The 16,597-nt window shown below is 47.0% G+C and overlaps 1 protein-coding gene across 1 annotated transcript in view; it reads left to right on the top strand.

Annotated features, from left to right (window-relative positions):
- SLC1A2 (solute carrier family 1 member 2) overlaps positions 1 to 16,597 on the top strand; it is a 192,731-nt gene that overhangs the window by 149,429 nt on the left and 26,705 nt on the right. The window contains 1 exon segment of the mRNA XM_068125411.2: positions 15,380 to 15,514. Within this exon segment, the coding sequence (XP_067981512.2) occupies positions 15,380 to 15,514 (135 nt within the window).

Below are 16,597 nucleotides of genomic sequence, written 5' to 3'. Positions count from 1 at the left end.
ACCCCTTCAACCTTTCTCCTTCTTTCTCAGATCCGCTTTCACCTAACCTTCATATATATATATATTGTTGCGAATATGGAATTTGGCCTCCATATCCGCTTGTAAATATTCCCCTATTTCTCCAATACTCCCCAACTTTCCCCAATCCCCCATTCCCTAGTCCCATTGCATGTAAATAACAATCAGTAGAGCCGACCTTCCCCTTATTCCCCCATTAAATGTCGTGCCCAGGTCCACCGCACCACACGTAGACAACTTTCGGACATCTTCCTAGTTATTCTTAATCTATGTCAGTTAAGGCCTCGTTTCCATTAATTATGACTCTTCGTTGCACCAGAATGTGATTATATGGCATCAGTAGTGAGTTTAGGACCTTTCCCATACCTCCTCCCATCTTCTTCCCCAAACAACAACTACAACAACAATTACAACTACAACTACGACTACAACAACAGAGGGGCGGGGAGTGTGCGTCCTCACACCGGCTCGGTTACCCGCCATGACCATGCGCTCCACGGCGTTACCCCGAAGGGGCTGGCTGTCAGCTCCTCGTCAGGGGCGGAGCCAGTAACCCCCCCACGCACCCAATGAGAAGCAACGTGCCGATTCCATCTGGGGCGGAGCTAACGAGCCGAGGGCGTGTCACTCCCCGCCGGATATACGCGGCCCCGCGCCGGACGTGACGAAAGATGCGCCTCAGCTTGGAGAGAGAAGCCACCGCCACCCCCAGCGCGACGATACCTCCCCGCATCTTTGGACCGGACCGGACCATACTGTACCCTGCCCCGAGCCCAGGAGGACCTGGAGCCATCGATACCCGCTTTCCTGTCATCAACCCCCGTGTGAGTCAGCCGTTGTCCCGTTTGTCTGTCGTCTGTCCGGGGTTAATATAAGAGTGTGTCTAAGTGCCTGTCTTTCTGTGATTATACCTCTAGCCCCTGTAATCTGACCTTTCCGTACGAATATAATCTCCTCCGGAGGTCTTGAGAATTGAAACATTGGTGTCGTATTGTGTTATTGTAATCCAGCCGGGTGTCTTCTTTTTCTTATTGAGCCAGCATCGCGCGACTAGTCAACGTTCGGGCACAATCGGGTAACTTGTGCAGACGTGGTCATACCATAAAACCGCTCGGTAAATAACATCCAAGCCACGTCTGTAACAATTGGTGTCAGGAGTGGGATTCGAGGCCCGACCAAATTTTGAAAAGAAAAAAAAACGAATAGAAAAAAAAAAAAAATTTGGTCAAAATTTGGAGCGGCCGAAATTTGTTTTGTTTTACAAAACCCGAATTTTGAAAGTCGCGCTATGGCGGATCAAGACGGCTGGGGTCCGGTAGGGGAGAGTGAAGCAGGGTCGGTCCAGGACCAAATTGAGACACGTGAGGAGAGCGAAACAGCGGGGGTAGCAAACGCACAAAATGGCGCCTCGCTGGTCACCGCGCCCGCGACCGTAGCAGCGCCGCCGATGGATTGGGGCCTATTTATGGAACAAATAAAGGCGCTCATGGTCCAGACAAGTGAAGACCTGAGGAATGACTTGGGAAACCAAATGGGGGTAATGGGGAACCGGATGGATGCTCAGGGTGAGCGATTGGAGGGCCAAATGAGGGTTGATAGTGAGCGATTGGAGGGCCAAATGAGGGTTGATAGTGGGCGATTAGAGGGCCAAATGAGGGGTACCGGTGAGGGATTAGAAAAGAAATTTGAGGGGTTAGACAACGGGATAAAAGAGGTGAAACATGGGTTAGAGGGGGTAGAAAATAGAATGGCTGCCCAGGAGAATCAGATAGAGGGAGTGAAAAATGGGTTAGAGGGGTTAGAAAACAGTATGGAAGGCAAATTGAGGGACATGAGGGACCAAGCGGAAAGGGAAGTTAAACAAATGGAGCAGCAGATAGAGGGGGTCAGAATGGGGGTAGAAACCAAACTGGATGCTCACAGGGAGGAAATGGAGCAGATGAGGGTGGCATCTGGGCAGGAGATGCAAGTGATGGGAGAGGAGATCAGAAGAGGAGTGAGTGAGGAGGTCGGAGGAGTGCGCGAGGAGGTGAGGCACTGTAAGGAGCACATGGAGAAGGAGGTGAGAAAGGGGACTGTAAAGTTACAAGGGGGCATAGAGGTCCTGACGCAGGAGGTGGAACAGCTGACGGAGGGACAAAAAGGACTAACGGAGCAGGTTCAAAGGAACACTGCGGTATTAGGAGGTTTAAAAGCGACACAAAACGACATAAAAAACGACTTAATAGCGACAAAGAGGGAATGTCAGATAGTACGTGAGGGACTGACGACGAGGTTGGACGAGGTGATAGAGGTAATGGAGACGAAGGACCGGCAGGTGAGGACGCACCTGGAAACGGTCAAGGTAGCCTTAGAGGATGAGCTTGAGGAGACGTACCGGGGAATAAAAGAGGTGAAGCACAAATTAGAGGAAGTGGAAGAAGGGATGAGCGAAATTAAGAAGCGACGGAGAGGGGATAAGAAGGAGATAAAAGAGGAGATAAAAGAATTGGTCCAAAGTCTGTGTTTGGATCGTGATGATGTGCTCATTAACCGGATGAGGGATTCGCAGGTGATGGAGGAGAAGCGAAGAGGAAGAGGACCCGGTGTAAGTGGTGACCAATATGGTCATGCGTATGATGCGCCAGGGGATTTAAGAAGCTTGGGGGTCGAGATAGACCCGGGTGTTCGTGAGAGGCCGTTGGTGAAGTGTGCGACAGGTCTGGTGTGCGAAAAAGGAGGTGTGCAAGAAAGTCCGACTCTGGGGTGTGTGAGGAAAAAGTGCGTGCCAAGGAGTGAGTGTGCTGGCGAGAGTGAGTCGGTCGTAGCGCGTGTGCGAGGGAGCACGTGGAAGCGCGGGGTGGTGAGTGTTACAGAGGGTGTGACGGGAGAGTGTGCGCAAGAGTGTGCGCGAGAAAGGTGTGTGACGGACAGGTGCATGAGGAAAGAGTGCGCTGTCAGAAGTAAGGAAGAGTGTCCACCTGTGGTGAGTGTTACAGAGGGTGTGACGGGAGAGTGTGCGCAAGAGTGTGCGCGAGAAAGGTGTGTGACGGACAGGTGCATGAGGAAAGAGTGCGCTGTCAGAAGTAAGGAAGAGTGTCCACCTATGGTGAGTGTTACAGAGGGTGTGACGGGAGAGTGTGCGCAAGAGTGTGCGCGAGAAAGGTGTGTGACGGACAGGTGCATGAGGAAAGAGTGCGCTGTCAGAAGTAAGGAAGAGTGTCCACCTGTGGTGAGTGTTACAGAGGGTGTAACGGGAGAGTGTGCGCGAGAAAGGAGTGTGACGGACAGGTGCATGGGGAAAGAGTGCGCTGTCAGAAGTAAGGAAGAGTGTCCACCTGTGGTGAGTGTTACAGAGGGTGTAACGGGAGAGTGTGCGCGAGAAAGGTGTGTGACGGACAGGTGCATGAGGAAAGAGTGCGCTGTCAAGAGTAAGGGTGAGTGCACTGTCAGGAATGGAGGTGAAAGTAGTGAGAGTGACATGGAGCGTGAGTTAGTTGTGACAGGTGAGCGAGGATGTACACCTGGGATGGAAGGATGCACACCTGGAATGGTAGAGCGTGAGTGGGAATGCACGCTGGAATTGGTGGTGAGGCACGTGGTTGGGTGTGCGAATGAGGGCACACCTGTGATTGTCACAGAGGAGGTGACCGAGGAGGGGTGCGAAGCGGTGTATTGGTGAGGTGTGCGACCAACGAATGTGTGCCAAAGTGTTCGGTGGTCAGGTGTGTGACCAAGGCTGTGAGTGGAATGAGGGTACCTGGGTGTGTAAGGAAGGGTACGAGGAGCATGGGCACAGCTGGATGTGTGAGCAAGGAACGGGCTGCGGGGTGTAAGCATGCAGGTGAAGCATCGACATTAAACGGGTTAGAGGTTAGAGCGACTTTTAGCCGAAGCGGGCCCTCGGTGCGTGCCGGGCCTCGCTTTGAACGGCCGCGTCCAGGCTCCACTAGGTGGAGCGGGCAGCTGGATAGGAAGGGTCGTCATGGCGACCACGTTTTGTGGAGACGTGCCGGCAGGTCGAGATCGGGACATTGGATGGCTCCACGCCGAGGTGGTGCGTGGGATCTCGGCCCGGGTAAGCCCCCGTCCCTGTCCCGAATGCCGGACGCATCCAGCCGCCGGCACAAAACAACCAGCATCCATGGCTTGGCTTTACGAAGCCGGGCTTTGGACAGGAATTGGCGCACCGAGAGGTATTAGTGAGTCGACTGGGTGATGAGGTTAGTGTTTTAGACCCCAAATTAGAGAAAAACAAAATTTGATGATTGGCAAAGGATTAGCAGTAGTGATTGGCAGATGATGGGCAGTGATTGGCAAATTTTTGATTTATTGAAATTTGATGTGCAAAATTGGTAGTGAGAGACCCCCGATGTGGTGGGATGGCAAATCCACCATCCTTCCCATGTGGGGCAAAGGAGCAATAGCTTATGGGGTGTATGGCAGTGAAAACTAGCCCGGGTGGGTTAGGATATTGTGTGTAGGGATCTAGAGAAGATGACCTTAGGTAACGTTAAGGTTAGTTAGTGACTGATACCTGTAGTGGGGACGCAGGTAGATTAGTGTGGATGATAATGACGTGGGAGCGCAATAGTTTAAAGGGACGACTGGGAAGCGCAAGTTTCAGAAGGGAGTAGTTAGCTGAGATGATGCCGTGTGTGTGAGGATGGAACAGGTGTGATTGCACAGGTGTGCAACTGGACAGGTGTGTGGAGCAGTGTGTGAGTAGTGAGTGTGTGGATCAGCGCGAATGCGCTTGGGGAGAGAAGGGTGCGGGTGGCACCAGGTGTGAGAGCACAGGTGTGCAAATACAGGTGTGTGGAGAGAGTTGGAGTAAGTGGTACGGAGTGGTGTGCATGGTGCGAAGGTGTGGATGGGGGAAGAGTGGACCCCTTTCACGAGTACCCGGGGCGGGTAGTGTAAGTGTTAGGTAGAGGGTACAGGTAAATTGTGGTTGGATATTGGCATCTGTGGTGCGGTTGCAGAATGGTGTTGTGGATGGGTGCATTAGTGTTGTGGAAATGGCTGGGCGTGTAGCCTGTTAGTGTGTGTAGTTGGTTGGGCACTCCACCACTGTGAGGATGTCGGCCAGGTGAGGCCGCAGGTGGGCTCTGGGAGCCGGTAGTTGTGAGTGGGTGCCTGAGGATCCCGGGTGTGGATCGGGCAGCCCAGTGCCAGAGAGGGCACGGAGTGGGGAGAGCGCCAGAGGGCCTTCCCCAGGTAGATAGGTTAGGGTAAGGAGCAGGTAAGCTCGGAGGCAACTGCAGTGGTGGAGGTGTGCAGGTGGGTAGACCCACTGGGAGAGGTACACGTCGCAGCCCAGAAATTGTACGAGGGCACCGGGAGATGAATCGGGGGAGTGAGACCCCAAATTGAAGAGCACCACAGTTTGGCCAATGGGAATTGGTTTTTAGAACCCGTAGTGTAAGAGGGCCAATGGTTTGGCCGGAGAAAGACCCCGGGTAGTGTAAAGTTGTTAAAGTCATTTAGGAAATAGTTAGGATTGATGAACCTGTCGCACCATACGCAGCCACTTACCTGTGGTGATGATGATGACTCCACACCTGTGTTTTCTTTGTTTTGTTGCAGGAGATGAATCGCTGTGTGGATTTGTGAGACGCATCACGACGTGGATGAGACATTGGGGTGATTCCATCTCTCCCTCCCTAGGAGGGACTGATGATGAATTGGTAATGGCAAATTTTGATGTGCAGTTGGAGATGGCAAATTTTGATGAGAGTTGAAAATGGCAAATTTGATTGGTTAGGAGGGAGAGAAGACGAATTTGGTTTATGGGAGGAACGAGGAAGACAGTAGGGATGTTTGTTGATTTGTAAAGTAGATGTTTATGGGTAGTGTTGTGTTGTGTGGATACAGTAAGGGGTAAGGGAGGGGCCATGTAGGTTACCTGGTGGGGGGGGGGGGGGCGTACGATAGGAACGTACCTGTCTCACCTGGTTCCCATGTGCCCCCAGTGTGCATCACCTTACATTGCGTGCACTTTTGCGCCCTTACCACCTTACTCACTTGTCTGCTTCTTTTGTCTCCCACCTCCGAGGATCTGGCTTTGGGGTAGAGAGAGAGGAGAGAGAGGTGCTGGCTACGCAGTTGTGGGCCTGCACTTTCGCTGTTCGCTGCCTGGATCGGTACACCATATGGACCGCAATGTTTGTGGCCACCCACAATGGACCGCAGTTCGTTTGCGGCCAAGCACCACCCGTTGATGGACCTATGGGTCAACGTGGCACCTATGCCATAAAGGTGAACCACTGTTAGTTAACACCAAGTGCACCACAAGAAGAGCAAGAGACACCTGCAGGGTTAGGGGTTGTCGAATTTATTTTTATTCCAATGAACAATGGTGACTGCACCGATTGGTGGTGGGGTGGTGCTTTTGATGCTCGGGAAGGGTGCTCTGCACGTTATTAAAGGCCGTCGGCCACAGAGCACTCGTGGGTTGGTGTATCGATGTTGGCAAGCGCGCTCTCTCTATGCATAACATCTGCATGTGTTCCTCCAAAAACAGGTCCTGGATCGTAGTGTAAATAGCAGCGTAGTCTTGTAAATAATGCTCCCTACCGGCTGTATGTGTAGTTTGAGAATTCTTTCCGGATTCGGTTATCCTGTGGGTGTGTTTCTGTGAGGAGAAGGGTGCAACGTCGCAGGGGGACATATTTACTCATTTGTGAATATCTGTAAAACTGTCGCACTCAGGGTAGAGTTAATAGTAGAGGGAACTACATTGCGTGCCACACTAAAGTAGGTAAAAATTTATCGGGTCGGGACGCCCCGAGGGTAGAGAAGGGTGCAATGTTGCGAATATGGAATTTGGCCTCCATATCCGCTTGTAAATATTCCCCTATTTCTCCAATACTCCCCAACTTTCCCCAATCCCCCATTCCCTAGTCCCATTGCATGTAAATAACAATCAGTAGAGCCGACCTTCCCCTTATTCCCCCATTAAATGTCGTGCCCAGGTCCACCGCACCACACGTAGACAACTTTCGGACATCTTCCTAGTTATTCTTAATCTATGTCAGTTAAGGCCTCGTTTCCATTAATTATGACTCTTCGTTGCACCAGAATGTGATTATATGGCATCAGTAGTGAGTTTAGGACCTTTTCCATACCTCCTCCCATCTTCTTCCCCAAACAACAACTACAACAACAATTACAACTACAACTACGACTACAACAACAGAGGGGCGGGGAGTGTGCGTCCTCACACCGGCTCGGTTACCCGCCATGACCATGCGCTCCACGGCGTTACCCCGAAGGGGCTGGCTGTCAGCTCCTCGTCAGGGGCGGAGCCAGTAACCCCCCCACGCACCCAATGAGAAGCAACGTGCCGATTCCATCTGGGGCGGAGCTAACGAGCCGAGGGCGTGTCACTCCCCGCCGGATATACGCGGCCCCGCGCCGGACGTGACGAAAGATGCGCCTCAGCTTGGAGAGAGAAGCCACCGCCACCCCCAGCGCGACGATACCTCCCCGCATCTTTGGACCGGACCGGACCGTACTGTACCCTGCCCCGAGCCCAGGAGGACCTGGAGCCATCGATACCCGCTTTCCTGTCATCAACTCCCGTGTGAGTCAGCCGTTGTCCCGTTTGTCTGTCGTCTGTCCGGGGTTAATATAAGAGTGTGTCTAAGTGCCTGTCTTTCTGTGATTATACCTCTAGCCCCTGTAATCTGACCTTTCCGTACGAATATAATCTCCTCCGGAGGTCTTGAGAATTGAAACATTGGTGTCGTATTGTGTTATTGTAATCCAGCCGGGTGTCTTCTTTTTCTTATTGAGCCAGCATCGCGCGACTAGTCAACGTTCGGGCACAATCGGGTAACTTGTGCAGACGTGGTCATACCATAAAACCGCTCGGTAAATAACATCCAAGCCACGTCTGTAACAATATATACTGAAACGCAAAAGAAACTTACCACCTTTGAAACCTTTAAATATCAACAATAACACTGCGTGTAGAAAAATGTGTGAACTTATTTGTGGACAATAGTGTCCTCACTGTCAGACAAAACGGTCACGGATGGTCACTTGAACCTTCAATGGTCACTTCATAGCACAGCTGTTGAACAGCCGTTTTGAATGTCAGTGATTAGCCAAGGGGTACGGGATGATTTTAATGAGCTGCACGTGATGTCTTGATATTGGCTTTAAAAAGGCCAGTGCAAAATGGGCATTTCAATCAACATGCCACAATTGTCAAGGGATCAATGGCAGCGTGCCCTGGGCATGCTGCAAGGTGGACTGAGCTACCGTGAGGTGGCACGTCGCCTTGGCTGTTCACACCAGACGATATCGGCCCTGGTGGGCAGAGACACCCTCCACAACTCTGCAGATGACAGACCTCGATCAGGGAGGCCAAGAGTCACCACTGCAAGGCAGGACAGGCAGATGGTCCGAAGTCACCTGCGGGATCGATTCCGTCCAGCATCCCGCACTGCGGCAGAAACTCCGGGCGTGCAAACCCACGGACCTCCAATGATACTGCACGAAGACGACTGCATGACTATGGTCTGACTGCCAGAAGACCATACAGAGGCCCCGTGATGACGGCTGCCCATCGCCGCAACCGACAGAGATGGTGCCAGCAGCATCAGCGGTGGACCTTGGCGCAGTGGAACGAGGTCGCTTTCAGCGATGAGTCAAGGTTCTGTGTGGACAGTCCTGATGGGCGTGAGCGTGTCTGGAGAAGAACTGGCGAGCAATATGCCGATTGTTGCGTGCGTCAAGCCAACATGTGGGGTGGCCCAAGTGTGATCGTGTGGGCCGCCATATCAGGCCGGTACAGGACGCCACTGGTGGTTGTGGATGGGAATCTTAACGCCCAGCGGTATGTGGATAACATCCTGCGACCTCATCTGCTGCCATTCCTGCTAGACCACCCAGAACTGAGAACCTTTCAGCATGACAACGCTCGTCCCCATGCTGCTCGCTTTACCACTGCATTTCTCCAAGGCGAGAACATCAACACCATGCAATGGCCTGCGCTCTCCCCTGACCTGAATCCCATAGAGCACCTGTGGGATGAGCTTGGGAGACGCGTAGTTGGCAGGGCCAGGACACGGGCAGAGCTGCTTCAGACATTGAGGACTGAGTGCGACAGAATCCAGCAGCAATCCATCCAAAGACTGGTAGGCAGTATACGCCGACGATGCACTGCCTGTATCCAAAACAATGGTGGCCACACACGCTATTGAAAGGGGACTGACATTGCACCCTGTGCTGTTCTGTACTGTAGAACAAACTGATGAGATGGTGTATCTTGGTCAAAAACTTGACATGTCATCAATAAAATGCCAATGTTTCAATTAGCAATTGTTGGTTTGTTTTATTTTGAACTGTTACAATTTTATTACATTTCAAACTTGCAGCATGCCCAGGGCACGCTGCCGTTGATCCCTTGACAATCGTGGCATGTTGATTGAAATGCCCATTTTGCACTGGCCTTTTTAAAGCCAATATCAAGACATCACGTGCAGCTCATTAAAATCATCGCGTACCCCTTGGCTAATCACTGACAGTCAAAACGGCTGTTCAACAGCTGTGCTATGAAGTGACCATTGAAGGTTCAAGTGACCATCCGTGACCGTTTTGTCTGACAGTGAGGACACTATTGTCCACAAATAAGTTCACACATTTACTACACGCAGTGTTATTGTTGATATTTAAAGGTTTCAAAGGTGGTAAGTTTCTTTTGCGTTTCAGTATATATACAAGCTTGGTGAGGTGAGCGGAGCGATCATAATACAAACAATTATTTTACACAAATGCATTTGTTGTTTGTGATATTATTATTATTATTATTATTTTTTGTATACTGAATCGAGGCTCGTGAAAGAGCTGACATTTACTTCACAAACAAATAACCAGACAAACAAAATATATAAAAAGAGGGAGCGGAAGACAAGAGAATGGGAAGCACACAAACACTTGAGAGCACACAACATTTAAGAGCAGGGAGATGTGTGGGAGGGAGAGGGCTTGGGGGGAGGAGGCGTGGGAAGGGGTGGGGGGGGGGGGGGTGGGGGGTGGGAGAAGTATAAAAGACAAGGACACCAAGGACTTCCAGGACAGAAGTTGGTATTTCAAAAAGTGGAATTGGGGTGAAATTACCACCAATATTACATTTTTATAAGCAATTTAGGTTGAAGATTTAGGTTGAAAAAATATATAAAATTCAAAAAAGGAACTCTCAGCACACACATAGGGGAGCGGTAGGTACAGACTGGAAGTTTGGGACGATTACACCTCACCACCACGTAATTCAAAACACCTCACCACCACGTAATTCAAAACACCTCACCACCACGTAATTCAAAACACCTCACCACCACGTAATTCAAAACACCTCACCACCACGTAATTCAAAACACCTCACCACCACGTAATTCAAAACACCTCACCACCACGTAATTCAAAACACCTCACCACCACGAAATTGAAAACACCTCACCACCAAGTAATTAAAAACACCTCACAGCCATAAAACACGTAATAAAAACACCTCACCACCACAAAATTCAAAACACCTCACCACCACGAAATTGAAAACACCTCACCACCAAGTAATTCAAAACACCTCACAGCCATAAAACACATAATAAAAACACCTCACCACCACTAAATTAAAAACACCTCACCACCAAGTAATTCAAAACACCTCACAGCCATAAAACACATAATAAAAACACCTCACCACCACTAAATTAAAAACACCTCACCACCAGGTAATTAAAAACACCTCACAGCCATAAAACACGTAATAAAAACAACTCACCACCACAAAATTCAAAACACCTCACCACCACGTAATTCAAAACACCTCACCACCACGTAATTCAAAACACCTCACCACCAAGTAATTTAAAACACCTCACCACCACATAATTCAAAACACCTCACCACCACGTAATTCAAAACACCTCACCACCACGTAATTCAAAACACCTCACCACCACTTATTAAAAACACCTCACCACCAAGTAATTTAAAACACCTCACCACCACATAATTCAAAACACCTCACAGCCATAAAACACGTAATAAAAGCACCTCACAGCCACAAAATTAAAAACACCTCACCACCAAGTAATTGAAAACACCTCACCACCACGTAATTGAAAACACCTAACCACCACGTAATTCAAAACACCTCACCACCACGTAATTCAAAACACCTCACCACCAAGTAATTTAAAACACCTCACCACCACGTAATTCAAAACACCTCACCACCACAAAATTAAAAACACCTCACAGCCATAAAACACGTAATAAAAACACCTCACAGCCATAAAACACGTAATAAAAACACCTCACAGCCATAAAACACGTAATAAAAACACCTCACAGCCATAAAACACGTAATAAAAACACCTCACAGCCATAAAACACGTAATAAAAACACCTCACGGCCACAAAATTAAAAACACCTCACAGCCATAAAACACGTAATAAAAACACCTCACGGCCACGAAATTAAAAACACCTCACAGCCATAAAACACGTAATAAAAACACCTCACAGCCATAAAACACGTAATAAAAACACCTCACAGCCATAAAACACGTAATAAAAACACCTCACAGCCATAAAACACGTAATAAAAACACCTCACAGCCATAAAACACGTAATAAAAACACCTTACGGCCACAAAATTAAAAACACCTCACAGCCATAAAACACGTAATAAAAACACCTCACGGCCACGAAATTAAAAACACCTCACAGCCATAAAACACGTAATAAAAACACCTCACCACCACAAAATTAAAAACACCTCACAGCCATAAAACACGTAATAAAAACACCTCACCCCCACTAAATTAAAAACACCTCACAGCCATAAAACACGTAATAAAAACACCTCACCCCCACTAAATTAAAAACACCTCACAGCCATAAAACACGTAATAAAAACATCTCACCCCCACTAAATTAAAAACACCTCACAGCCATAAAACACGTAATAAAAACACCTCACCACCACAAAATTAAAAACACCTCACAGCCATAAAACACGTAATAAAAACACCTCACAGCCATAAAACACGTAATAAAAACACCTCACCCCCACTAAATTAAAAACACCTCACAGCCATAAAACACGTAATAAAAACATCTCACCACCACGAAATTAAAAACACCTCACAGCCATAAAACACGTAATAAAAACACCTCACCACAACGAAATTAAAAACACCTCACAGCCATAAAACACGTAATAAAAACACCTCACCACCACGAAATTAAAAACACCTCACAGCCATAAAACACGTAATAAAAACACCTCACAGCCATAAACACGTAATAAAAACACCTCACAGCCATAAACACGTAATAAAAACACCTCACAGCCATAAACACGTAATAAAAACACCTCACAGCCACAAAATTAAAAACACCTCACCACCACGAAATTAAAAACACCTCAACACCACGAAATTAAAAACACCTCACCACCACGAAATTAAAAACACCTCACCACCACGAAATTAAAAACACCTCACCTCCACGAAATTAAAAACACCTCACCACCACGAAATTAAAAACACCTCACCACCACGAAATTAAAAACACCTAACCACCACGAAATTAAAAACACTTCACCACCACGAAATTAAAAACACCTCACCACCACGAAATTAAAAACACCTCACAGCCATAAACACGTAATAAAAACACCTCACAGCCATAAACACGTAATAAAAACACCTCACAGCCATAAACACGTAATAAAAACACCTCACAGCCACGAAATTAAAAACACCTCACCACCACGAAATTAAAAACACCTCACCACCACGAAATTAAAAACACCTCACCACCACGAAATTAAAAACACTTCACCACCACGAAATTAAAAACACCTCACCACCACGAAATTAAAAACACCTCACAGCCATAAACACGTAATAAAAACACCTCACAGCCATAAACACGTAATAAAAACACCTCACAGCCATAAACACGTAATAAAAACACCTCACAGCCACGAAATTAAAAACACCTCACCACCACGAAATTAAAACACCTCACCACCACGAAATTAAAAACACCTCACCACCACGAAATTAAAAACACCTCACCACCACGAAATTAAAAACACCTCACCACCACGAAATTAAAAACACCTCACCACCACGAAATTAAAAACACTTCACCACCACGGAAACAAAAGTTTGAGGGAGTCGTTAAGTGACAACACAGACACTGCCCAGATGTGTCGATATCTATCTATAATTCCAGTAATCTCTGTACGTTTGTACGTTTGTACGTCTGTTTGTCTGTGACCGCTGTTTCTCGACAACCACGGGTCCGATATACTTTTAACTTGCCAGGTATATTGCTGGGGACCCGAGGATGTGCCTTTTCAAGGTTTCATATTAATCGGACAATTACTTACCGAGCTATGTCCAAAAAACGATTCAACCAATCAGAGAGCAGCGAACGATCGCGTGTGCCGAACGTGGAGGACACACTCTGCCTCGGATGGCACATTTGAGAGCGTATTCATTTATTTCACGTTTGCAAACTATGTTGGCGTTAAACTATGTTTTAAAACTAATAAAACCGAATTTGCGATTCATTCGCTTTCCTGCGCGTTTGTGCACGCGATGGCGATTTCTTTACCAAACTCCGGAAGCCGTTCGCTTTGGACCAAACCATTGCATGTAAATAGAGGGGGGGGATTGTCACCGTACTCGCAAGCCGTTCGCTTTGGACCAAACCATTTCATGTAAATAGAGGGGGGGATATAATTTTAGATATATATATAGTACGGGCATGCCCTAGTATAGATAAATGGCTATACCTGAGTTGCCGTTTTGTCATGGTTTACACCAATCATAATTCATACAATTATTTTGCACAAATGTATTTGTAATATACGTGATATCACATTTTATAAACAATTGAAGTTGAAAACTTCTCTCCTCACGATCTCCCCTCGCCCACCCGTGCCCACGTGTCCCCCCCGCCCCTCCCTTCTATCCATCATAACTCCTTCCTCTTCAGCCATTTCTTTTCACCTTTCCAAGTTTAATTCACCATACCCCTTCAACCTTTCTCCTTCTTTCTCAGATCCGCTTTCACCTAACCTTCAAATATTCCCCTACTCTCCTCTCCCCCCCAAACCTTCACACCCAGCCCTCTCCCTTCCACAGATCTCCCGATGTCCGTATTCGCTACTGTTGTGCTTGTGTGCTTCCCTCTCTCTCCCCATCTTTTCTTCCACTCCCTTTATTTTATGTTTTATGTGTCCATTTATGTTTTTTGTGTTTAATGTCAACTCTTACCCTAGCCTCAATCTTTTATAAAATAATATAAAAAGTCTAATTCATAATTTTGTCAAAAGGTTAAAGGTCAGTATCACTGAAAATCATCAATTTTCATCCAATTGACCTGAAATTTAAATTTACCATTTGAGTTTTGTCATCAAATTTTCGACAAAGCCTTATATGAGAATATGGAGATGGCAAATTAATAATTTGGTCAAAAGGTCAAAGGTCAACGTCACAAAAAATTGCCAATTTTCGTCCAATTGACCTAATATTCAAATAATTTGCATATTGGGTCACATAATTGGTTCACCAATCAAAAGCTAGAGGCTGATTTTTTTTTTTTTAGATTGAAAGCTCAAAGGTCAAGGCGGCATAAAATCAACAATTTTCATTTTGTATTAAAAAAAAAAACTGTTGTCGTTATTTTGTGGGCTACGGAAGAAGAAGAAGAAGAAGAAGAAGTAGAAGTAGAAGAAGAAGAAGAAAATGAAGCGGAGGAAGAAGAGGTCTGAATGAACGTGGACAGGCTTTGTATTTTCAGATGCTTTCCAGTTTTTAAGCGATTCTTCACCATTGAGAGATAGGGCCAAAAACGATAAATTCACGATGTCTCAAAACGTTATGGATGGATTGTGATGTAATTTGGTGGACAGGTTGCATGTGTGACGAGGATTGATTGATTAGGTTTTGGTGAAGATTAATATCAGCATCCTATAATGTTAAAGCAATTCTTCACCATTGAGAGATGGGGTCAACAACAATATACGGTATAGCACAATATTTCAAAAAGGTGTGATTGGGTTATGCCAAAACGTGGTAGATGAGTTAGGTAGGTGACAATAACAAGCCAATTGGATGTTTGTGTGTGACAAGGACGAATGGTCCTGATGTAGATCCAGCCAATCAGGAGGATACAAAACGTAAACTGTTCAGCCTGGCACAGGTATGCGTCCACCGTGTGCCATTGTAGTTTGCTCTAAATTCCTACATGGTACGGAAACTTTTTTTAACCTAGTTTTATGTCGATTATAGGCGGGCAGATCTTGGGCATGACCTCTGATTTCTTTCCTTTTGCCCACAGCATGACTGCAACATTAGCAAGTATTGGTGCGGCAAGCGTCCCCAGTGCTGGTTTGGTCACCATGCTCCTCGTACTAACAGCTGTGGGATTGCCATCCTCCGACATCGGCCTTCTACTTGCCGTTGATTGGCTGCTGTGAGTTATCTTACTATAATTCACCAAATGTCTGTCCGTCTGTTCCCAGGTACCGCAAAAACGGCTGAACCGATCGCAACGATATTTTGGGTGGGTAATCCTGGGACCCCGTGGAGTAAATTAGGCTATATTGTTTTACCAATTTTTCAAATTTCCAATTTCTCCAAACACGATGGAATAATATTTACCGATATGAACAGTGATGTGGCTTTTATTGAAATTCTACAAATACTGTTTAGATTTTGATGATTTACGTGTGATATGATTTAACGGATGTTTATATAAATCGTTTAAAATAAAAAAAAGCCTTCAATTTCTGATATTTTGCCCTTTCATTTGGGCCTCCCAATTGAAGCCCCGCCCATAGGGCGGGTACCGTTTCTAGTAGAATACAATTACCTGATGACAATGCAGGCACTTGCTATAACTAGGAGTGTAGATAAGGAGGATAAGGAGAGGTACAAGACAAGTATTTTGTTTTTAGCATATGCAATGGGAGCATGAATTCTCTTGGGCATCACGCCAAAGTAATTGAGTTGTTCTCGGGTTGTTTCATATGAATGACCAATGTAAAAAAGAAGACATCTTACTTTCAAAAACGAAACATTGTTGTATTAAAAATAATTTTGGAAACACAAGAGTAGTTGCAACAACATGGTGTATATAAGGTATTCCTGGAGAAAGGATAATCACAGGAATTAGTAATTTGTTCAGGGTGTCACTCTTCATGAAGGACACCATGTTGAAGGAGCGGCGCTCCAACGCGAGTCGAAAGAAGTGACGCGACCAAAGACGGAATTCGTCCGAGTTGCTTTATTGAAACAAAACAGCTCAGGTATTCTGACAAGCCCGTTTTTCGGGCAGCAATATATATACACATTTATGTCGGGAAGTTTGCCCGGCAAAAGCTATACCGGGCATGCCCGGGTGTCAAGGGCGAGCCTTGGAAAGGCGAGTCTGGACCTGCCCGGGCGTGTTTGGCTGCGGCCTGGCAAGTCGAGGCTGGGCGTGCCCGGGCGCTCTGGGCGAGCCCTGGAAAGGCGATAGCGGGCATGCCCGGGTGTCAAGGGCGAGCCTTGGAAA

Source organism: Myxine glutinosa, chromosome 8, assembly GCF_964187855.1.
Source record: "Myxine glutinosa chromosome 8, kmMyxGlut1.1, whole genome shotgun sequence".
NCBI lineage: Eukaryota > Metazoa > Chordata > Myxini > Myxiniformes > Myxinidae > Myxine > Myxine glutinosa.
The sequence above is the reverse complement of the archived record's forward strand: the minus strand, read 5'-3'. Positions and strand labels throughout refer to the sequence as shown.